This window comes from Lagenorhynchus albirostris, chromosome 9, assembly GCF_949774975.1.
Source record: "Lagenorhynchus albirostris chromosome 9, mLagAlb1.1, whole genome shotgun sequence".
Taxonomy (NCBI): Eukaryota; Metazoa; Chordata; class Mammalia; order Artiodactyla; family Delphinidae; genus Lagenorhynchus; species Lagenorhynchus albirostris.
Window position 1 is genome coordinate 5,292,233 of NC_083103.1, and position 23,985 is coordinate 5,316,217.

The 23,985-nt window shown below is 56.5% G+C and overlaps 2 protein-coding genes across 3 annotated transcripts; one reads left to right on the top strand and one right to left on the bottom strand.

The window, feature by feature from the left end:
- Positions 1–755: 755 nt before the first annotated feature.
- On the bottom strand, positions 756–9,036 carry LOC132525084 (glutathione S-transferase P-like). 2 transcript variants are annotated; one of them, XM_060157580.1, is made up of 7 exons: positions 9,023–9,036; positions 8,859–8,894; positions 8,315–8,421; positions 8,135–8,222; positions 6,830–7,119; positions 6,426–6,666; positions 756–1,284 (listed from the first exon to the last, which is right to left on the bottom strand). In XM_060157580.1, coding segments are annotated over exons 1-6 (711 nt in total). In that variant the 5' UTR covers positions 9,024–9,036; the 3' UTR covers positions 756–1,284; positions 6,426–6,477. The 2 variants fall into 2 exon arrangements, with proteins under 2 accessions (XP_060013563.1, XP_060013564.1); XM_060157581.1 differs by lacking the exon at positions 756–1,284 and adding an exon at positions 3,645–3,669.
- A 6,919-nt stretch (positions 9,037–15,955) lies between these two features.
- On the top strand, positions 15,956–20,089 carry CABP2 (calcium binding protein 2). The gene is made up of 7 exons (XM_060157582.1): positions 15,956–16,012; positions 16,573–16,746; positions 17,324–17,354; positions 18,254–18,388; positions 19,092–19,201; positions 19,313–19,460; positions 20,064–20,089. The coding sequence occupies exons 1-7, from the start codon at positions 15,956–15,958 to the stop codon at positions 20,087–20,089; spliced, it is 681 nt and encodes a 226-aa protein (XP_060013565.1).
- Positions 20,090–23,985: the final 3,896 nt, after the last annotated feature.

Consider the following 23,985-nt stretch of genomic DNA (forward strand, 5'->3'; position numbering starts at 1 on the left):
GGCTGAAAATGTCAAACTTCAGGTTTTGCTAGAGGTCAACTGACCATCAGTTTTTTTTTTCCTCTTGTTCAGTTGCTTATTTGTACAAAATATATGGTGAAAGAAGACATGCCGCTTTCTCAAGATGTTGAGATAGCCCTGAAGCTAAGGGTGGCAATAATATCTGCAGAGCTGGGTTCTTACAAAAATTGTGTTCACCCATTTATTGAGCACTTATTATGGGCCAGGCACTGAGCTAAATGTTTTAGATGTATTTTCTTGTTGGGGTATCAAGATCTGGATGACACAGCAAGTAAGGGGCAGGTCGAGCTCATCAGCTGCTCTTCAACATGAATGAGCTGCGTGGAAAAACTAATCATTGGAATGTACATGGGGGTGTTTGGTCACGCTGGGTTTGCAAGCAGGAATTGGGATCATCAAAGGAAAGATTCCTGTTTGAAGGATGTGCCTTTGTCCCAAGCACTAATCAACACTTCTTCTGAGTGGCCTCAGAGAAGACACCAAACCTCAACCAAAGGAACCAGAAAACCTCTGGAAAGTAGCTCATTAAACCTCAGAGCACCTGCCTTGCTTTGTGAAGCTTAAAATCTGCTCCACGTTCATCCCACGCTGGGGCTGGAAGGTGCTGGCCTGGTACCAACTCTGTAGTAGTTATCTATTGCTGCCTAACAAATGACCTCAAAATTCAGCTACTTAAAACAGTAAGCATTTATTATCTCCATTTCTGAGTCCGAAATTTGGGAGTGGTTTGGCCGGGCAGCTGCTGCCCAGGGTCTCTGTTTTAAATATAGGTTTTATGATTATTTAGGTATAATGAGGCCGACAGATCAAGAGGCAACTACCATCGAAAAGAGAGTTTGTTTCTCACAGATCCCAGGAGAGCGAGGCATTGCCACGCTGGGGTTGGGGGTTGGCGGCCTGAAGACGCACCAGGGACGATCAAGAGGCAGAGAAAGATGGGGAACTGTGGGCAGAAGTTTTTATTGTGGTTCCCATGGAAAGAAACGGGCAAGGCAGGGTAAGGAGTCCCTTCTAGACAGTTTGCTCACATGGATGGTGATTTAGTGCTGGCTTTGGCACGAAGCCTCAGTTCCTTATCACCAGGGCTGCTTGAGTGTCTTCACGATGGGTGTCTGGTGACCCAAGAGCGGGAGTCAGGAGCAAGCCACAGAACCTTCCACGACCTCGTCCTGCACATCCCGCAACCATCTCTTCCACACATGTGATTAGAAACAGGTCACTAAGTCCAGTCATACTCAAGGGGTAGGAGATTGGTTCCAAATCCTGAGGGGAAAATCGTCAAGGGGTTTGTGTACATATTTGGAAACTATCACAGTCTCTTTCAGCTGAAGTCACAGAAACTCAACTCAACTTATGTCTGGGGTCACATAAACAAACCAGGGGAAGGAGAGAGTGGATCTGGCCTCTCGGGGACTGGAACTGTGGCCTAAAAAAACTCATTCTCTCTCTCACTCTCTCTCACTCTCTCTCTCACACTCACACACACACACACACACACACACACACACGCACACACGCTCCACTCTCTCAGCTGTAACCAACCCCACAGTCTGCTCCAAAGTCACATCCTCACAGACTCTTGTACAGAAAAGCAAGCTCTGGTCGCAGAGGGAGCTCCTGGCGCCTGGCCAGCGCTGTCCAGGCTGGGTCGGGAGGGACTCCGATGGGCCCAGCTCCCTGCGAGGGCTCACACCTTGGACCACGCACTGTGCCTGGGGCTGGGGCTTGGTGACTAGCTGGGCTCGGGTCACATGTGTCTGGAGGACAGGGCCTGGTACCGGCAGGGGATGATGGGGGCTGGCAGGGTTGGAGGAGGAGATGCACACGGACATTGCCAGGTCAGAGCTGAGCGGCCATCCCAGTTGTGTGTCTAACTCTGCCTTGACCGAATTTATGAGCCAAAGTCCCAGTTGCCCTATTTTTGGAATAACAGGAAACAGCCACTGCTTCAAACTCTCAAAATGGTAACTTTCCATAGGTGTGGCCTAACCCGTAGGTCTATCTGAAGACTTAAACGTACTGAGCCTGAATCTTTGAGAAGCCACCACTTTCTCACTGTTGACGCCCTTTTGAGCCAGAACCCAGTCATGGACGCAGCCGATGGGTGAGCCAAAAGCCTTCGTTTTATTTTCTCCCCTGGGTGCTTCTCTTAAGAACACGGCTTATGCAAATAGATTGAAGGGACAGCAAGCAAAGCTCGCGGGATCCTGGGCTACCTTCCTGACCTTGTGGAAAATCCCATCTGGAGATGCAAAGGCACCCCCGGTCCAAACAAAGTCTTCCAATGGGAAGATGTGGAGTTCGACTTTTGTTGCCGAAAGCACTTCCTGGACAAACCCTCAGCAGTTCTTGGGGGTAAACGTCTCCATAGGGTCGGTGAGTGGAGCCTCCCAGGTGTTCACGCTCCCCCTGGTTTCATCTCCGCATGTTTGCAGAGCTGGTTTCCAGCCTCTCAGCCATGAAAGCAAACAGCAAAGCAGGCCAGTGGCTGGACGTGACCTGTACTCTTGCTTCTAAAATTCCCGTGGCTTTGACTTGACTGCAATCAGGATAGTTAACATTGTGCTGACATTAACATTTTAAATAACCACTTCGTTGATGACTAGATTCGTCCAGAGCACGTTTGAGAGCATTTTCTGGGGCTCTTAGGGAAAAATGTAGGCTTGGCAGGCAGTCTGCCTGGGTGCAAATTCCAGCTCTGACCTCAGTTTTCTCACCTGTACAATGGAAGTTTTAAGAGCCGCTAAGTGTCTGGCACATAGAAGGCGCTTGGTAAACAGTGTGGCACTCTGTGACTGCCCGGAATGTCAGAAGAGGAAACGGGCCCAGAGAGGTTGTACATCTGGGGAAGGGCAGCCAGGGGTTCCGACCTCCAGGGTAGGGAAGAGAGCCCGTCGGCAGCTCACCAAGTGGGCTGGAGAGGGGGAATGGAGCCCAAACCAGAGCCAGTTGGGACCTTGACAGAGCCAGGAGAAGGTGGTGGAGGCCAGAGGCAAGGCTAAGAAGGACTGAGCTAACATTCCCGCAGCCTCTGGCATGGCTGGGGAGCGAGGCCCACGGGCCAAGATCCGGACTCGAGGCCTCAAAGCAGCCCCGGTTCTACCCCTGAGGTCTGGGGTGACTCCCTGCACCCCTCATCCCCACCCTCCCCAGGCTGGTACCCCAGGGGAGACTCTTGATTCCCAGAGCTGCCACTAAAGGGCAAACCCTTGCAGGAACTGATGCCAGCACCCTAGATTCCACCTCTTCTGACCCAGCAGCAGCCGGTTAAGGACGAGGAGCTCCCAGGAGGACCGGCGTTTTGAGTCTGTAACCGCCATGTCCCTCCTCCCAAGCTGGGGAGCAAATTCAGTCACCAGTCTTTAAATGTTCCAGCCTTTATACTGGAACCTGTCCCACTTCCACCCTGAGAGGGTGGAAGCCTAATCTTTCTCTTAGGGTTCCTGTCCTCCTATAATTAGGGTGGGGTCACCAGAGTTACCAGCTGCCTGCTGGTAACTGCAGCCACTCTGGTTCAAGCTGGGAGAGTTGTTACAAGCACAGGCTCTGAGGCCAGAGAGCCTGGGTTCGAAACCTGGCTTGGCCTCCTTAGCAGCTGCATGTCCTTGAGGAGGTTACTTCTACCTCTCCCTGCCTCGATTTCCTCATCTGTAAAATGGGGATATTAATAGCATCCACTAGGTGGATTCTTTTGTGAGGATTAAATGAGTAAATATATGTAAAATGCTTGGGGCATTGCTTGGAGGAAGCTCAGTCCCGGGGTCACTTGTCACCTCTCCAGCTGGAGGGGCTCCCAGTCTCTCCCCCACCTGGTGATCTCATCACCCCCATCCTTGCTGCCCCACCTTACACCAGACGCCCAAACTGGGGCCCTGCCAGTCCCCGGAGTCCCTCCTCTCAGCGGCAGGGGCCTCTTCTAGCCACCTTCTTGGGGTCACGGAGACGCACAATCAAAAACACTCAGCCCAGTCACCCCAAAGAACGTGGAAGCAGTTGGTTGCAGGAAGGTTTTTTTCTTTCTTTTTTTTTAAAATTTATTTTTGGGCCGCACTGCACGGCATGTGGGACTTTAGTTCCCTGACCAAAGAGCGAACCCACGCCCCCTGCAGTGGAAGCGTGGAGTCCTAACCACTGGACCACCAAGGAAGCCCCAAGAAGTTTTCAAAAGAGTAACTTTCCTCCCACTGTCCCGAGACCTGCAGGACGCCTGCGTGTCCCCCAAGCCTGCTCTGTGGACTCGCTTGGCCACTGTCCCCTCTACCTGTGCCGTGAACCCCCGTGGCCCAATCTCTGCCTCCAGGGCAATGGGGGCTCAGGTTCTACGCTGTCCTCTTGGAGACCAGTGGGCCTTCCTGGGGGTTTCCCACCCAAAGAAACCAAAACTGCCCACCAGCCCCCAAAATCTAATGCACAAAAGACCCTCTTCCCCAGGCTTCTGCTGGAGTGTCTCAGGCAGAGGCTCCTTTAAGGGGCAGCCAGGCACCCAGACCAGGAGCATCAGGCCCAGGACATCCCCACGGCCCACCCACTCACTTGCCCATGAACCCGGGAAGTCATTCCGCTCTCCAGGCCTCTGTTTCCCTGTCTGTAAGGTGAGTGTGTAGACTTAGGTGATGCCTGAGGCTCCCTGAGCGCTGACAGGCTCAGATTTCTAAGAGTCCTCCTTTCTGCTCAAAAGCCTGCGGTGACCCCTGTGCCCCGGGGTCAACTCCAAGTCCTTGGCCTGGCAGGCAAGGCCTCCACAGTGGCCACCAGTGCCGCTGCCCACCCGCCGGAGCCTCTGGTACCTGCCTGGGCCCAAGTCACTCTTGCTCCTGAAAATGGCCGCCTGCCCACTCCTTCGGCCCCAGCCCCCTCCCTTCCTCCCTTTCCGAGGACCACCTAGGAGTTCCTCAGCCCTGGGTTTGAATTCCAGCTCTCCCGTTGATAAGCTGTGTGGCCTTGGACAAGCTGCCTTCCCTCTCTGAGTCTGGGTTTCCTCCCTTGAGGGGGTTAAATGTGAGAAGTCCCCAGTATGGGGCCAGAATGGAGCAGGGCCACCAGGTCTGTGAACTGGGACAGGCCTGTGATAGGAGACCCTTATGAAACAGGCTCAGTTGATGGGGGTGAGGGGGGCACTACTGAGGCCCTGCGGCCTCCCCCATGGAGGTAGAGTGTCCCAGACACAAAGAGGCAGCTCTTGCTGGTGTTTGCACACCCATTTCCTGACGGGTAAAGGTGAGTCAGCACCTCACCTGGGGGCGGGGGAGACAGAAATTAACCTGATCGGCTCTCTGACCTCAAAGGAGGAGGGTTGGAGCCAAGACCACTGGGCAGGCCAGACTCCACAGAATGGAGCTACAGGAGAAGGGGAAGTGCCCAGGGCACCTGGCCACAGCGGAGGGGCAGCAAGCTGAGGGCTGAAGGGGCGTGGCTATGGGGGTGGCGGGAGGAGACCACAGGGACAAAGGCTGGCAGGGGCGGGAGGGCTGGGCTGTCCGGAGAGCTGAGAGCAGCTCTAAGGGTGAACCGGGCAAGGGGGTGGGGAATGTTCTGGAGACCGAAGAGTTCATTTCTAGGAGGGCCTGGCGGGCTCCTCAGGCTGCGGACTTTGCAGCAAGAAGCCATGAGAGCTCTGCACTGGGAGTGCCAGGCATTCTGGAATTATCTGACTCCACGTTGTCCAAAGAGCCAGCGGGAGGGGCCGGACAGGCTGAGGGTGCCACAGGAGGCAGGAGGCAGTCACAGTCTTTCGGGAGGGGAGAGATGGGCTGGGATCGGGCAGGTGGCAGGGTGCTCCCGCCAAGGGCTGACAGAGGCTCTGGGAGCTGGAGGAGACCCTTGACCGCGCCCCCCACCCCCACTCCCGGCTTCCCAAGCAGCATGGTGCGCCCAGAGCTCCCAGGTCTGCCTTCAGTCCTACACCTGGGCCCTGCCTGCAGGTGACTGTGGGGGACACAAGAGAATGGACAAGATTAACACTCACTCGGGTGAAACACCCGAGCGTGCGTGTCACTCCCAAGCGGCACGTGTGCACAGCACCTGAGTGTGCAGAGACCAAGCACCCTGCCTGTGGCGGACGACCAGAACTCATCACACAGACGTCAGGGACTGTCTGTTCCCTGCACGGCGGCCCTTCTCCCAGATGGAGATGGTTCCCAGGTTGCCATAACCATGAGTACCCCTGCGGGGGGGGGGTCAACCCCCTCCTGCAGGAAGTTGTCCAGGGTAGATCTTTGAGGTTTGGGATCTCATCTTCCTCTCTGGACTTGGAACTCCTCTTTGTCTCCCGGCAGCTCTGGGGACCTGCGGCTTTTCCAGGGCCCAGCCCAGCCCTCACCTTCCGAGACGCAGCTTGGGAAGGGGCAGAGGGCCCCCTGTGGCCACCCGGTCCCTCAGTGAGCACAGCACAGCTTTCCTCTCACCGTGTTTATTGGTCCCAAGGGCAGCCCGTCTGCCAGGGGAGGCCAAGCGGGTTCATATCTTGCGGCTTCCAAAGACGGGGCGGTTCACGTGCTCCGGGGAGGCCAGGAAGGCCTGCAGCTTGGGCCGGGCGCTGAGGCGGGCCACGTAGGCCGAGAGCAGGGGGAAGGAGTCCAGGCAGCCGGGGACCAGGACCTGGTGACTCAGCAGCAGGTCCAGCAGGTTGTAGTCTGCGAAGGAGATCTGCAGGACAGGGGGCGGGAGGGGGTTTGAATGGGGTCAAGAGAGAGGGGGGCTACTGGGGGTCAGAACTCTGACTACTCCAGTGAACCAGTCAGGTCCCTGCTCTGGCCTCAGTTTGCCCTTCTGAGAAATGGACCTACAACGGGCTGGACCCAGCACTCACCTGGTCGCCCACGATGAAAGCCTGGCCCCCTCGGTTCTGGGACAGCAGGCTCTCAAAAGGCTTCAGGTGCCCCGGCAGCTCCAGAACATACTGGGCCTTGTCCTCCTCCTGTGAAAGGGAGCGCTGCCCGTGGCGGCCCGGGCGGCCCCCCAGCGCCGGCCCTGAGTGCAAGCCCGGCCTGCTCACGTGGCCGCGATGAATGATGCGGCTGCAGTGCCTGCGGAGGTCCTCCACACCGTCATTCACCATGTCCACCAGCGCCGCCTCTCGCTGGTCTTTGCCGTAGAGCCCTGGGTCAGCGGCCAGGCAGAGGGTCAGGTTCTGTCCAGGCTGGGGCCCCACTGCTCCCCTCTCCCCCAGAAGCCTGCAGGCCTCAGGGCTGGGAAACCAGGTCCCCTGCGTTGGAGGGTCGTCTTTGCCCAACTCTGCTGCTCCCATCTCCACGAGCCCAAGGAACACACCCAGCAGAAGCCCACGCTTGTCTTTGAGACCACACCCTGGGTCCCTGGGAGTCAAAAATTCCCTGCCCACATCGCCCCAAGCCCTTCCTCCAGGTTGTCCCCCTGCAAGTGTGGGCCAAGCCTCTGATCATGCTTCCCTAGGCCAGAGGAGTGGCCGCTTGCGGGGCCTGGACAGCACTTGGCTCTGCAGACTGGTGTGTCCCTTGGAGTGCAGGAGAGCGTGGGGCGAGAGACGGGGAAGCAGGCCGCGGCTGGAGGCCTCTGTCCTCTCACCCTGGGGCTGCAGAAGTTAGGGTGGGCCTGGGCCTGGCTCATCCCACTGGTCTTCTGTCCTCCTGGGACACCCTCCTCCCCACCAAGATAGCCAATGAAGAGGCAGCCACCTCCCTAAGTCACATTCCCGCCACCCTTGAAACAGGCCACAGGCCTGCTCACTGTGTGCATGGGTTTTCCAGATTCAGGTGAGGCCAGAGCAGGAAGAAACGGGCAGGAGGTCTACTCTGAAGCTCCTGGGCACACCCACAGTGGCTCTAGCCTATAGCAGCACACACGGGGCGGCTGGTGGCTGCCTCTGAGCTGTCATCCAGGAAACAGGCACAGTGAACCCATGTGGTGCTGACTGGCTAGAGGGTAGCCAGACCTGTATGGTCCCTGCCCGGGGGGACCGGCAGCCCCAGCCCTATAACCCAGAGCCCTCCTAACCCAGGCCCTGCCCCTTCCTCTTGGGCCATGTGGCCTGCCCTCCAGCCACAGGACCGGTGGCAGCAACTCGGGCTCCAGGACATCTTGGCGGGACCCTTCAGGTGCTTTTCTGGACTGGGCTGCCTTCGACCTCAGGACTCACCAAAGGAGCGGCCCAGGTGTCGCAGGATGGCATTGGACTGGTACAGAATGAGGTCTCCATCCTGGAACTTGGGGAGCTGCCCGTACAGCTGGGAGGGAGAAGGGCTCGGTGAGCTCAGCTGCCCCGCACCCTCGTGCTGCCCCGTAAAGGCCCAAATGCTGCCTCAGCACAGTCACTCACACAGGAGGCCTTGAGTGGGCCCTGCAACCAGGACTCCTTGGTCACCACCTCCTCCTTCCAGCTCTGGCCCTGGTCGGCCAGCAGCATGCGCAGGGCCTCGCAGCGCCCTGGGGGAGGGGAGGACGGGGTGTGGGGATGGGCAGAGACCCCAGCCTCGCAGCGCCCTGGGGAAGTCAGGAGTATGGGAACTGGACTCAGGGACAGGACAAACTCTAGGCTCCGAGCCTGCTGCGGAGCAGATGGACCGTGGAGAAAGGGTGGAGCCCCCGGCGTGTCTTGCTGGGGGCGGGGGGGGGCGGGAGGACAGGGAGGCTGACCCAGCCCACAGCGCCCCAGGAAGGGACCAGAGACGATGGATAGAGCGCCCCGCCCCTGGCCCCAGAGAGGATGAGGCCCGAGCCCGAGATCCCGGCCCCGCCCCCCGGGGGGGTCCCGCCTCCGTCTCAGCGTCCGCCTCCGCCTCCGCCGCGGGCTGTCCAGACTGGAGGTCCTGCTGGGGCCCCTGTCTGTGCCCTTCGCCCTCCTAAAGGAGCAGCGGCCGCACCTCGGGTCGGGAAGTAGACGATGGTGTAGGGCGGCACTAGGAGAGACAGACAGACAGGACGATGAAGGAGGACCCCCGCAGGCAGGCAGTCTGGGGGTCGGACTGCTAGGAGAGGGGGTGTCTCAGCCGGCCCCTCCCCCCCACCCGGTCCAGCCCGTACTCACTGACGGCGGCGGAGTGCAAGTGCGGCAGGAAGTGGGGAGGACCCGCAGGCCTCGTATTTAAGGTCCTGCTCCACCCCGAGCCCCACCCCAGGAATCCGCCAAGTCACCACCGAGCGGATCTCGATCTTGGCGAGGTGTGGGTGTGGTGAAGCAGGGCTGGAGGGGCGCACCAGCCCTCTGCAGGGGTGCACCCTGCCTGATGCGCAGTGGCTTTACAAGAGGCACCCACACTTAGCAGCACACAGTCGCTACACCTGCTCACCGCCCCCGAACACACAGCATCCTCAGGGCCCCCAGAGGGCCAGGACTGAGCACCCCAGCACCAGCGCACAGTAGGTGCTCCATAAATGGTTTTGGCTTGAATGCTGTTTATTTCAATAAACACCCATTTCCGCATCCTCTCTCCTTGATAATAATAGCAAACCCTTAGGGACTGAGGGCTGCCTTGAGAACTTCACACATATTACAACCCTAAGACTTGGTCCTGTTCAGATCCCATCTTACAGAGGAGGGAAATGAAGCACAGATCGACTTTCCCAAGGTCACACAGCTAGGAAACAGGTCTGGTTGGCTTCAGGGGCCTCACTTTTAACCCTCATTCTTTCTTCTGCAAGGCCTTTAGTCTCCAAACCGTTTTTTGACTGAGTCGAAGTGCTCTGTACTCTTCAAATACAGCCTGAGCCTGGGGATACGGCAGCTGGAAAGAGAAAGACGAATGAGCAGGACCTCCTGGACCTGGGACGGCTGCGTCCTTCCAGGCAGAGCCCGTTCCTGTCTCCCTGCGGTCCCCTCTGCACCCACAGCCCTCTTCTGGCTGCCCCTTCCTGGTACCAGAGGGGCGGGGGAGGGGCAGGGGGCGGTCCTCCTTGGGAACTGGGACCTGACTAAGCCTGGCCCGTCTCAGCCTGGTTTTCCTGTCAGAGCCACGAGGAAAGAGGAAGGTGTCCAGGCGTAGAAGTATCCACCGCAATCATGGGAAAACACCAAACGCAGTTTATCAGGAACACTTCTTAGCCTCATTGGAGCCCACAGCTGCCTGGGGCCGGGAGGGGATGGGGGAGGTGGCCCAGGAGCCAGGATCTATCCCTGACTCACAGCTGGAGTAACATCTACCCAGCACTTAGCAGCTTACAAAGAGCTTTTGTATAAATGGTTTCACGTCATCTCCATCACACCCTGGGAGGGAGGGAGGGAGGGAGGGAGGGAGGGATTCCTGTTCCCATTATGCAGAAGAGGACACCAAGGTTCAGAAAGTTTCCACCACCTGCTCTGGCCTGGAGCACGCATGCGCTCCTTTTGTGCACCAGCATCCCAGACCTGGGAGCGTGGGAGACACCCTGCCATCCAGCGGGCCGGCCTCCTGCCAGCTCACACACCCTCCAGCTATGATACTCCTCGGGTCCCCTGGAGAAGCTGTCCACCAGGCTGGCTTGACGCTCTGCTGTGGTGTTTCAGTGACTGCTTTTACCCACAGCCCTCTGGCTCCACCGGCCCAGCCTGTGGTCTAGCCCTGTGGCCACCCTATGGCCTCCTGCTCTGGGGCCCAGAAGCACAGCTTGAGAAGCCAAATGGAGCAGACTCCTCGCTGTGTCCATCCCCCACCTCCAGTCCACGTATATATCGGCACCTGTCTTTGGTGGGTTTTAAAATATCTATAAGTGCTTTATTGCTACATAAAATTCACCCTTATAAAGGGTACATTCTGTGGGTTTTAGTATATTCAGTGTTGTGCAGTCATCACCACTAATTTCAGAACGTTTTCATCACCCCGAAAAGAAACCCGGTGCCCATTAGCCATCCCTCCTCAACCCCACTCCCCCATCCCTTGACAACCACTAACCTGTTTCTCCCTGTGGATTTGCCCCTTCTGGATTTTTCATGTAAATGGAATCATACACTATGTGGCCTTTCGCGTCTGGCTGCTTTCACTTAGCAGAGTGTCTGCAAGCTTCATCTGTGTTGTAGCACGTGTCAGTACCTCATTCGTTTTTATGGCCAAATAATATCCCATTGGTTGGATATACACATTTTTCTTACCCATTTATACACTGATGAACATTTGGATTGTTTCATTGTTTGACTATAACACTGCTGTATACATTTGCATACAAATTTTTGTGTGCACTGACGTTTTCAATTCCCTTGGGTATGTACCGAGGACTGAAGTTGCTGAGTCATACGGTAACTCATTCTGAGGAGCTGCCAGACTCTTTCCCAAAGTGGCGGCACCGGTTTATAAACCCAACAGCAGCATGTGAAGGTTGCAGCTTCCACATCCTCACCTATTGTTATTGTCTGTCTGTTTTCGCTTTAGCTGTCCTGGCGAGTGTGAAGTGGTGTCTCAATATGGATCTGTGTATGGTGCTTGCCAGGTGCCAAGCCTGGGTTTGGCTTGTAGGGAACGGAGTAGAGAAGGAGACGTCGTTTGCCATCAGAGGAATCACAGCTCAGCTCAGAGTAGGAGGAGATAAATAGACACATCTTTTTTTTTTTTTTTTTTAGAAATTCTTATTGGGTTTTGTTTTTATTTTTCTTTATTTATTTTTTTGGCTGTGCTGTGCAGCGTGTGGGATCTTAGTTTCCCGACCAGGGATCGAACCCGAGCCCCCTGCATTGGGAGCGCGGAGTCTTAACCACTGGACCGCCAGGGAAGTCCCCACTTCCTGGGTGGATAGGTGAATAAAGAAGAAGTCTTTATTCACACATTAATTAGTGTGTCTCAGCAATGAGTGGGCTGGACATCATGGGAGACACTGAAGTAGATAAGATATGGTCTCCAGCCTAATGGACTCTTTGAATGAAGACTGTAAAGACCTACACCAGCAGTCCATCCACCCAGCCATCTACCCACCTCCACCTATCTATCTGTCCATCCATACACCCATCTACCCGATCATTCAGCCATCCAACAACCAAACATTAGACCAGCAGTCCATCAAAACATCCACCTCTCGGGACTTCCCTGGTGGCGCAATGGTTAAGAATCCGCCTGCCGGTACAGGGGACACAAGTTTGAGCCCTGGTCCGGGAATATCCCACATGCCGCAGAGCAGCTAAGCCCGTGCGCCACAACTACTGAGCCTGCGCTCTAGAGCCCGCAAGCCACAACTATTGAAGCCCGCGTGCCACAACTACTGAAGCCCACGTGCCTAGAGCCCATGATCTGCAGCAAGAGAAGTCACCGCAAGGAGAAGCCAGCGCACTGCAACGAAGACTAGCCCCCGCTCACCGCAACCAGAGAAAGCCCGTGCGCAGCAATGAAGACCCAACACAGCCAAAAATAAATAAAAATTAAAAAAAAAAAAACAAAAGACATCCACCTCTCCATTTACTCACCTACTACTCATTTACCTACCCAATCATCCTCGACTTGTCTATCCATCCATCTTTTCATTCACCCACCCATCCAGCCAGCCAACTGTCCATCTGTCTATGCAACCATTTAACCACTAGCCCGTCACATCACCTACCTATCCTTCCATCCAGTCAGCAACCCACCTGTCTATCCATTCATCCATCCATCCGTCCGTCCGTCTGTCCATCTATCCATCCGGCTACTCAATCGTCCATCCTTCCAAGCACCAACCATTCAAACACCAATCCATCAAGTCAGCCTCCCACCCATCCAACCACCCACCTATCCACCCAACCATCCGTCCATTCATTTGTCCACCACTGATCCACCTGGCCATCCTGGACACTGGAGCTGGACACGAAGGCTTTGCTCCTTCATTGAAAATACTTCTACCCACTATTCCCTGACCAGTTATAGTTCCCACTCCTGTGGCTTATACTTTGGGACACACATTTCTCAACACTCCCCACCTTCTTAGATGGTTATTTAGACGTGGAATCTTTCATCACATGTGACATCCACCATTTTTTGAACGCTTCTTATGCGCTGGGAACCTGCTGAGCCTTTTATCATTTAATTTTCACAAAGGCACCATGAGACAGATACTAGGTCCACCTCCACTTTCCAGATAAGGGAACTAAGGCTCAGAGAGGTGAAATATCTTGCCTAGGGTCACACAGCAAATGCATGGGGGAAGCCAGGCCTGCAGGCCCTTTCTATGACCTTGCAGAAAACAGGAGCATCCCTGTCTCTGAGGGATGTTTGCTGTGCTTCTGGGGATGCAGTGCGCTCCTGGCCTCCGGGAGGAGACGTGACCCGGGGGGCAGAGGGGCTGAAGGATGCTGAAGCTGAGCCTCCAGAGGATCGACGTGAATGGTCACAACGAGCCCTTCCCACCCTAGACCGCCGGCCGGCGTCCACTCGCCTCTCAGCCCTGGCCTTTCCTTAGACCCTCAGCCCTGCCCAGGGCTTTGTGGAAGATGTCCCCTCTGCCTGCATGGCCACCCGTCTTCATGCGGTCACTCCCTTCATCCCTCTGACCTTGGCTCACAGGTCACTGCCTCAGCCCCCGTCACCGCAGGGTCCCCCTGACTGCCTGTCGGGCCCTCCCCTGCCCTTGCTCCTCCACAGCCGGCCTGAGGCAGGGACTGGTTCCCAGCACCCGGGAAGGCACACAGCAGGGGCTTCACCAACATTTGCTGAAGACTCAGTCTCTGAAGTTTCCTCCAGCCTCTTGCCACCATCACCCTTTCCAGGGACTTCCACCCCTGCCTCCCTCCTGAGGGCCTCCACCCACAGACCCTGCTGGATGCCGGTGTCCGTTCACAGCTGATCCCTGCCGGGGATGCTGACGCTTGCCCAGGGCCAAGTTAAACATTGGTGGGCAGCGCCTAGAATGCCGCCCATCCCCCCTTCTCCCCCAGGAAGCCTTCCTGTTGCTTGAATCTGTGCCCCCAAGCACTTGGAGGCTGTCTCTTGGCCCTTTTCTGAATTAGATGTGCCTGAGAGCAGGGCCTTCAGGGCAGACGGGGTCTGTCATGTGGCCCCAGCAGCAGGCCCGGGGCTGGATCCCGGCAGACCTCGGATGTTTGCAAAAGAAATACGTGAATGGATGGCCGTGAGTGGCCGAAAGAGGCCAGAGCCACCAGCTCAGATGGCAGGTGCCTGGTGGGATCTGGTTCCCTTGGACAAAGGTTGATGCGGGGGGCAGGTGAATAAATCATGAGGGACCTGGAGCAGGGCCGGGGCAGGACGACTGACCTCATTCGGAGAGGTGAGGGGCAGGCAGCTGCGCGGTAAGTGGGCCGGGGCATAACAAGGGGGCACAAGAGGCCACGGCGGGCTGCCTGGCCTACGAGGTTGGCAGAAGCTAAGTGGGAGGTGCAGAGGTACCCCGGGGCTCTGGGTGGGGAGAAGCGGGGAGGTCTGGGGCAGGACTTGGGGGGGATGGTCTTTCCAGAATCCAGGAGCCATCCTGGGAAGGGGGATGGTAGGGAGAATAGGAAGGGCAAGGATGGACAGACAGAAAGACAGACCAATGTGAGAAATAGTCTCACACAACAGAGGGAGGGAAGTGACAAAGAAATGGGGCATGAGTAGGCAGAGAGACCCACAGAGACACAGCTGGACAGACTGTCAACAGAGGACAGGGGGTGGAGAGGGGAGGGCAGGTGAGACGGACAAAGAGGGACACCCATGGAGCAGAGGGGACAGAGGGGGGCAGAGAACAACACAGAATCAGAGGTGGAAGAGGATGTGGGGAGACGCAGAGCCCAGGAGCCAGAGAGGCCGGTGTGATGCGGAGGGGCCTCGGGGCGCAGCCTGTGGCCAGCATGAGGGCGGCAGCTCAGGGGAAGGCTAGGATTTCAGGGAGGGGCTGTGTGAGGGGCCTGGGGAGCTAGGAAAGACAGGAGCCTTGGAGGACCTGGGGGCCATCAGCCCGCGGAGCGAGGAACAGGGAGAAGAGTAGCAGGGACCCTGTGGGGACCACACCCACAGCTGCCCACTAAGCTGTCCTTCCGCAGGACCCTGGACAGCGGAGTGGGGCAGTGCCCCGCAGCCAGCAGGAGGTGGCAAGCCCTTGTCTCCATGGCCCTTCCCCAGGGCCCGGCAGATGGCAGCCTCCCCACGGGGGACCCCAGCCCCTCCGAGGGCACTCCAGGGCCTAGCCAGGCCCCTGCCAACCCAGCAGCCACCAGACGGCGGGCGCTCCTCCAGGAGCTGGAGACCCAGGTGCAGGCCGCCTACGGGCAGGTAAAGGGGGCCGGGGTGCGGAGCCATCCTCAGCTGGGGGGTCGTGAGGGAACAGTGGGGATGCCACACCCCAACCGTGGCCCGCTGGGCCAACCCAGGGCTGAGCCCAGGGAGGGGACCTCGGACGTGCACAGTGACAGAGGGGGCAGCAGTCACTCAGCTGCCCAGGAGGGAGGCTGGCATCCCTCCCCACCTCTGCCCTCACTGAGGCCTGCTTCCAGCCCACAGAGCCCAAAGTCAGCTGCCCTCGGCTCCTTGCCCAAGTACAAGGGGCAGGGGGCAGGTCCAGGCAGGTGTGCCAAGCAGGCTGGCTGGGTGGATGCTCTGGGGTGAGAGCAAGGGTCCGACAGGGAGGGCCAGGGGCTTCCTGGGTCTGCTGTTCTGGGGAGAGATGACCCAGCCTGCTCTAGCACAGAAGCCACCTGGTTTCCTCCTCCCAGGTCCGGGCCCTGCTTCTGAAGACATTAAATCTCTCCTGATTAGAAGAGATTAGGGGTAGTGGGGGGTGGATAGGGTCCTGGAGAGGGAGTGTCTGGAAGACCCTCAGGAGTGAGCATGGGGAGGTTGTGCCTTCCAGGGGGGCCTTATGCCCCGAGTGGCCCCCCTCACCAGCAGAGATGCTCAGAGATAATCCCAGATTAGGACCCAAGCCCCTGTGCCCAAGGCTCCCCGCCTGCCCACCCACGCCCAATCTCCCCACAAAACCCTAGGAAAATCCCCTGCAGTGCTCCCAGACTCTCACTGGGAGTGGCTGGGGGCTGGGGGGAGCCCACAGCATCCGCTGAGGCCCAGCCCTGGGCTACCCCCGGGACTCCAGGCCCGGCATGGTTCAAGGGCCCATGGGAAACTCTGCCAAGCGGCCCCAACACCGGGGGCCTAAGGTAGGAGTGTCAAGGGGGAAAGCCAAGGCCAGGAGGCTGGCTGGACCCTGAAAGGTTCTGGTGGGGGGTGGTGGTGCAGAGCCCTGTGAGAGGCTGAGCTGGGGTTACAGCGCAGCTGGGGGATGGAGGGGTGGGTTCCCACCACCCTAGACCGAGATTTTCCCTGGCAGCCCCCAGACTCTGGCCCATCCTGGTCTTGGCTCCTGTAGGCCACTGGGCTTCCCCTGCCAAAGCTCGTCAGGGCCCCCAGCTGCCCACTCGACTGCCCCATCCCTGCTGCTACCCTTGCCCTCTGCTAGTCAGTCCTGGCCTGGGAGACTCAGCACATGAGCTCAGGGTCTCACTCTGCCATTGGCTTTCTGAGTGACCGTGGCCAAGTCTCTTGCCTTTTCTGGGCCTCGGTTTGCCCAACTGAACGGTGAGGGGGTGGACCCTTCCAGCATAGAGTGTTGCTGATGGTGAGGGTCCACTGTTCTGTGCTGGGTTCTAACGACGGGAGAGGCTGGTGAGGGAGGGGGGAGAGGGGTCACTGTCCCAGCTCATGGCCGGCTCTGCTGCAGGACTGCTGGCAGTGGCCTGGCTCCCCGCCAAGGGGGTCCCGTCATGGCCTGGGCCCCAGCCCCAAGGAGCAGAGGAGCCCTGGGCCGGGTGTTCAGGGCTGCTACTCCATACTCAGTAGCCTGGTGGGGCCTGCCTGCGTCTTCCTGCGGCCCAGCATCGCCGCCACCCAGCTCGTATGTACGGTCACCACCTGCCTGCCGCCCGTGCCCACCTTCTCCTTGAGTGGAGGGAGAGGATTGAGTGGGGATCTCAGAGCAAAGCACACAGACCCAGGGGTATAAGGGGCAGAGAGGAGTGGAGAAACAGACATGGGATCAAACATGGGGGAGACCCAGGGAAACATGCCAGGAAAGAAAGAAGAGGGGGCCGAGAGCAATCCAGAGAAATGGCAGAGACAGCCACCAAGAGGATGGTCAGGGAGGGGACAGGGCTCCCAGGAGAGGGACAGAGAGAACAAGGGGGACATATGCTGACACTGAGGCCCCCATGGCCAAGCCCAAGGTTCTGCCCAACCCCAGATCCATCTCTGGCTAATGGAGCTCCGGCCCTAGAGGAGGGTGGGCACGGGGAACAGGGAAGAGGGGCCAGATGCCCAGGTCTATCAACAGGAATGGTGGGAGGAATGGGTCGGAGCAGTGTCACTGCTGGCCCTGTGCCTGCGTGTTGTAGGGGGCCCCAAAGGACAAGAAGGAAGGGATGCAGGTGCCTGGGGGGGTCCAGGGAATTCTTAACCCCTCTGTGTCCCCTCAGGACCGGGAGCTGCGGCCAGAGGAGATTGAAGGTAAAGGGTTGGGGAAAGAACTAGAATTTCCGGAGTGCGGGGCATTGGGTGGGGGCCTGAGCAGGCTCCAGGAGGAGCAGGAAGGCCGCAGGGGATCCGTGCGAGAATATGGGGACAAGACTGAGCAGGGAGGGGTTGAGAGAACCCCCAGCTGTCAGTTCCCTGGTCCCACTTGCCAGGTGGGTCACGGTCCCCTTTTTTTATTTGTTCATTCAGCGAACACTTCCTGGGTGCCCACTGTGTGCCTGGCCCAGTGCTGAGCACTGGGAAACGTGACAAACTGGACAGATATGGCCTGTGTCCTCTGGAGTCAGACGTCAATAAGTCAACTACAAGTACAAATGGTGCTAAGTGCTCTCAAGGAAGTGAACAAATGGGCCAGAAGGGACTGAACTGAGAGGGAAGACCTCCTTGATTAGGTGACTTAAGGACCAAAGAGGAGGGGAGAGTGTCCAGAATGTGAGCTCCATGAGGTCAAGGATTTGTTTCTCCCTCTCCCTTCCTTCCTTCCTCTTTCCTTCCTTCCTTCCTTCCTTCCTTCCTCTCTTTTTCATTCATTCTTTTCTTTCTTTCTTTCTTTCTCCTTCCTTCCTTCCTTCCTTCCTTCCTTCCTTCCTTCCTTCCTTTCTTCCTTTCTTCCTTTCTTTCTTTCTTTCTTTCCTTTTTTTTCTTTCTTCATTGCCATATTCCCAGTACCTAGAGCAGAGCTTGGCACATAGCAGATGTTCCTTAAATATTTGCAGAATGAATTAAAGGAATAGCATGTACAAAGGCCCTGAGGCAGCAAAGAGAAATGGGTGTTTAGAAAGAGGAAATGATTGGACCAAGGGGAGAAGGTCCAATCCAGGATGGGGTCCAGGGTGACGTGGGGGAAGGACTGACTCTGCCCTGCCTGGCAGAGCTGCAGGCCGCCTTCCAGGAGTTTGACCGAGACCGGGACGGCTATATCGGCTACGGAGAGCTGGGAGCCTGCATGCGGACAATGGGCTACATGCCAACGGAGATGGAGCTCATCGAGATTTCACAGCAAATCAGTATGTGCCTGAGACCTGCCCCACCCCCAGTTCTCCAGAGGCCATGCCCATGGCCAGGGCAGCTGGGCAGCCCAGGGAACAGAGGTGTCTACACAGGTTGGCCCCCAGAGCTCGGGACCTTGGTCATTCTCAAGGCAAGCTCTCTGCCTCCAGAGAATCTCACCATCCCCTAGGATGTGGGTGAGTCAAGGACCATCATGCCCACTTTTTAGATGAGGGCAGAACTCTTATTATCCCCATAAGGAGAAGAAAGTCGGTTCTTAGGGAAGCGTGGGTGCTTAGCAAAGGAAGTGGCTGGAGCCAAGATCTGAATGCGGGCAGCCTACCCAGAGCCCAGCTCTTTCTCTATGCTTCATTCCCAACAGAGGGAAAACAGGATTAAATAAGAATAGGAAGCCAAGGAAAATCAGTGTGTAGAAATTCTCCACACTGAGTCTCTGAAAGGTTAAGTGACTTGCTTAAGGTCACAAAGTCAGATCATTGGAGCCAGGACTTGAACCCAACTGAACTCTTCAGAAAAATTAAGAAAAGCCCTCAGGAGACACAGATAACCCAGCCTGTGAGACCCAGAGGGAGGGAAAGGCCCATTTAGTGGGGCAGGGGAGAGGGACACAGGCCAGAAGGGAAGGACAAAAGGCAGAGGGCGCCAGGGCTGGGCAGGGGTCTCTGATGGTCCCAGGTCTCTGATGGGCGTGGCCCCCAGGTGGCGGGAAGGTGGACTTTGACGACTTTCTGGAGCTGATGGGCCCCAAGCTGCTGGCGGAGACTGCGGACATGATTGGCGTCAGGGAGCTGCGGGACGCCTTCCGGGAGGTGGGGTCACCGGGGCTGGAGGGGGCGGGGCTGCTTGTCTGTTGTGAGTGAGGGGCTGCACGAATGAACGGTTCGGTCTGTGACCTGATGCCGCAACCAACGCCGCCACAGTTCGACACCAACAGGGACGGCTGCATCAGCTTGGGTGAACTCCGGGCGGCCCTGAAGGCCCTGCTGGGAGAGCGGCTCAGCCAGCGGGAGGTGGACGAGATCTTCCATGACATTGACCTCAACGGGGACGGCCTGGTCGACTTTGAAGGTACCGTCCACCGCTCACCAAGCTCAGGACCGCTCGCCCTGGGAGGGTTTTAACGGAGGAAGAGCCTTAATCCGTGTGTGCCAGGCGCTGTGCTAAGCACGCCTGTGTCCTCTCCTAGGTAATCATCACGAAAACCCGGGAGGAAGGAACTCTTATCCCCATAAGCAGGAGAAGAAAGTCGGTTCTTAGGGAAGCGTGAGTGCTTAGCAAAAGAAGTGGATGGAGTCAAGATCTGAATGCGGGCAGCCTACCCAGAACCCAGCTCTTTCTCTATGCTTCATTCCCAAAAGAGGGAAAAAAGGATTAAATAAGAATAGGAAGCCAAGGAAAATCAGTGTGTAGAAATTCTCCAAGGTAGGCCCCAGAGTGTTCCTGGCTTCCTAGCAGCCAAAGCAAAGAGGAAAATAGGTTCAGTTACAAGATTTGGTTTTTTTTCCCTGTAAGATGAAGCCCCTCTTCCTGGCCTATTCCCTACCAGATTCAGGGGACTCCCTTGCACGCCCTGTCTTGACCACACTCCCTCCCACCTCAAGGCCAATATATTAGCCTCACTCCTGGGGAGTCCAGAGAGCAGACCAGAAAACGTTGGCTTTGTCCTGGCAGAGTTTGTGCGAATGATGTCTCGCTGAGCCTATACAGAAGCTGGAGGCAGCAGACAGGACTTGGCACCAGAGCCACTGCCTGCCAGTGTGTTCCCGGAGCCCCTCGCCTCCAGCTGGGACCCTCATCCTCTCCTCCCTGCCCCGACCTGTGTGCAATGCCCTTGCCTGCCCTCACCTCCACCCCCACTCGTCCACCAAGCCCCCTCGCCCGTCTCTATTTCTCTGACAATAAAGCATCTTTGAGCAGCTTTCACCACTCACTTGTTCACCCTGCAGGTATTTGGCCCCCAAAAGTGAAGTCCCCTCGACTGTGAACTTTGGGTGGGTAGGGGCCCTCCCCGGATCCTGCACCCAGCCCGGAGCAAGTGTTGGAAACGTCCCCAGATGAGTAAACCCAAGCTGCTTCTCCCAGAGCTGGGTGCGCGGTGGCCCCTCATCCTGTGAAGGGCTCCCACCGGACCCAGGATGACATGAGAGGAGCACGTGCCTGAGGGCTTTTCCCAAGCTCCATCCCATTTCCTCTTAGAAGGGTGCTGCGCGGTGCTCCCTCCAAAAACAGAACTTGCTGGTCGGCTGGGAGGAGTGAGTGAGCTGACAGGCCTCTTCAGGACATACCTCAGCTTTGGGGCTGATACCTCACTCTTCCCAGGAGCCCCCAGCCACTGACCGAGCACATAGGTGGTCTCCGCTCCGAGCTCCCCTCCAGGTTAGCCGAGGTGTGGTCAGGTCAGCCTCGAATCGGAAGCTGTCTGCCCAATCCTGCTTCACCGTGCATCCTCGTTTCTGCGTCCCTAACTTCAGCTTAGTGTCTGCCTCCCGGGGAGACCAAATGACACATCTCCTCACTCCAGCCCTGCCACGGTCTTTGTAACCCCATGTGCCATATTGAGGAACCCCAGAGGCCGGGTGTCAGTGACTTGCTAGAGGTCACGCAGCTCCACTGCCATCTCTCCCCTCCAGGCCATGCAGCGCGTGCTGCCACATTTTTCTTCCCGAAATGCCATTTGCGTGTTGTCACACTCTAGAAACTGGCCATGATCCCTCATTGCCCCCAGGCTGATCTGGCCCCTTTGCCTGGCACCAGAAGGCTCCGGGGAGGAACTGGCATACAGTCACACAGGTTAGGATGAAGCAGAGGTGGGACTTCACCCAGGCCTGGGGACTCTAAAATCACAGTGCCAACAAGAAAGGGCGCCTCCAGGTCAGAGCAGACCCAGGACAGGCCTCAGCCTCCTCAAGCACTGCCTGACCCGACGCCGTTCCCACCTGCCGGGAGGCGTGATGGGCTTGATGTCCAGGTCAGGAAGGGGGAGGAGCTTTCAATGCCCGTGTCTGGTCCTCAGCATGGCTACTGCCAACAAGATGGCCTTAAGACAGAGCAGGCGGGCAGCCACCGGCACTCTGCTCAGCCTGGAGCCTGGACCCCGAGGCACCAGGGCTGGCTGCCGCAGCCTCAGCACCACTTGCCTGGCAGATCACAATTAACGCTTAATCCTCAACTGGGTGATCTCTCCTGCCAGTCTGGCAGGCTTGGGGCTGAGGAGGAGTTGCCCCAGCCCTGCAGCTTGTCTGGGAGCCATGGCCCACACTCCCTCCCACCACCCTCCACTGGCCGGCACAGATGGCATTGCTGCCTGAGAGGTCTGTCCCCTCAGCAGGGGCTGGGGAGAGTGATGGACAGGTGCCAGGGGAAGACCAGAGCAGGCTCAAGGTCACCTTCCCACGGGCCCCAGCTTGTCAGGCCCTGTGCCTGGAGCAAGGGAGAGGGGATGGTTGGGGGGATGACCTTAATTGGCTGCCGTGTGTCTGCTGGCATCAGAAGTGCCCACAGTTCCCCCAAATCTCACACGTGCCCTCCCACCCCAGAAAGGCTGTTAGCTCAGAAGTTCCAAACAGACACAGCTGGAGCAGGCAGCAGGCCTGGGAGGAACAGGAAGCAGGCAGCGACTGTGCAAGCCAAGAGCCCCTTCCCCGCCTTAAGGGGGCACCTGCCACCCGACTCCACTGACTGTTGCCAGCTGGAGCAGGCTGGAGCTACGGCATCTTCTGGTTTTCCAAGAGAAGCTGTCGGCTGAGATTTTTACCTTAAGTCCACTTTAAATAGCTGGAGTATAATATACATTCAGTAACATATACAAATGTAAAGCTCAGTGGATTTTTACATGTGTGTGCACCGGGTAACCATCACCCAGATAAAGATATTACATCCACTTATTGTACTCTAGAGTAGTTCTAGGTTTACAGAATTATTTTGAATATTGGACAGGGAGCTCCTAAATACCCCACACCGAGCTTCTCCTATGTGTTAGTCAAGGTTCTCCAGAGAAATAGAACCAATAGGAGGGGTGTGTGTGCGTGTGTGCATGTGTGCGTGCGTGCGTGTGTGTGTGTGTGTGTGAAGATATTTATTGTAAGGAATTGGCTTGGGTAATTATGGGCACAGAGCAGTCCCCAGATCTTCATTCAGCAAGCTGGTGACACAGGAGACCTAGTGATACAGTTCCAGCCCAAGCCCGAAGGCCCAAGAACCAGAAAAGTCAATGTTGTAAGTTCCAGTCTGAGAGCAGAAGACTGATGACCCTGCTCAAAGGTCAGGCAGGCAAAATTCCCTCTCGCTCAGCCTTTTTTTTTTTTCCATTCAGATCTTCCACCCACATTGGGAAGAGCCATCTGCTTTGCTTAGTCCACAGATTCAATGGATGTTAATCTCATCCAGATACACCCTCACAGACACACCCAGAATCATGTTTGACCGAAGGTCTGGGCACCCCATGACTCAGTCAGGTTGACACACAAAATTAACCACGACACTCTATTAACATCTTACGTCAGAATGGTACCTTTGTCGCTGCTGAGGAACTAATACTGGCACATTAACTGAAGTCCACATTTTATGCAGATTTTATCACTTTTTCCCTTGTTCTGTTCCAGAGTGCCATCCAGGACACCATGTTACATTAGGCATCACGTCTCCTTAGGCTTCTCTTGGTCATGATGGTTTTACAGAATTTCCTTGTTTTTTTAAATTATCTTGACAGTTTTTAAAATTTTTTAATTTATTTGTTTGTCTATTTATTTATGGCTGCATTAGGTCTTCGTTACTGCGCACGGGCTTTTTCTAGTTGCGGCGAGCGGGGGCTACTCTTCGATGCGGTGCGCGGGCTTCTCATTGCCGTGGCTTCTCTTGTTGCAGAGCATGGGCTCTAGGTGCGCGGGCTTCAGTAGTTGTGGTACGTGGTCTCAGTAGTTGTGGCTCGGGGCTCTAGAGCGCAGGCTCAGTAGTTGTGGCGCACTGGCTTAGTTGCTCTGCGGCATGTGGGATCTTCCTGGACCAGGGCTCAAACTTGTGTCCCCTGCACTGGCAGGCGGATTCTTAACCACTGCGCCACCGGGGATGTCCCTCTTGACAGTTTTGAGGAGGACCAGTCAGGTATTTTATAGAATGTCCCTAAATTGGGATTTTTCTGATGTTTTTCTCACGATTAGAATGGGGTTCTCATCCCAACATATGAAGGGTGCATACTATCTACATGATATCACTGATGCTGTTGACCTTGATCACCTGGCTTAAGGTAGTGTTTGTCAGGTTTCTGTACTGTAAAATTACTCTTTTTCTTTCTCCTGTTACATACTATACTCTGGAAGGAAGTCACTATACACAGCCCGCGCTTAAGGGGGGTGGAGCATTATAATTCACCTCATTAAGGGCTGAGTTTCTACATAAATTACTTGAAATTCTTCTGTCCGGGAAGTTTGTCTCTTCTCCATTTATTTATTTGCGCAATCATTTTTACATCAATATGGACTCATAGATATTTATTTTATACAAGTTATAATCTAGTACTATTATTTTATTTTCTTGCTCAAATTGCTCTACCTTTGGCCATTGGGAGCTCTTTCAGTTGGCTCCTGTGTCCCTCTGA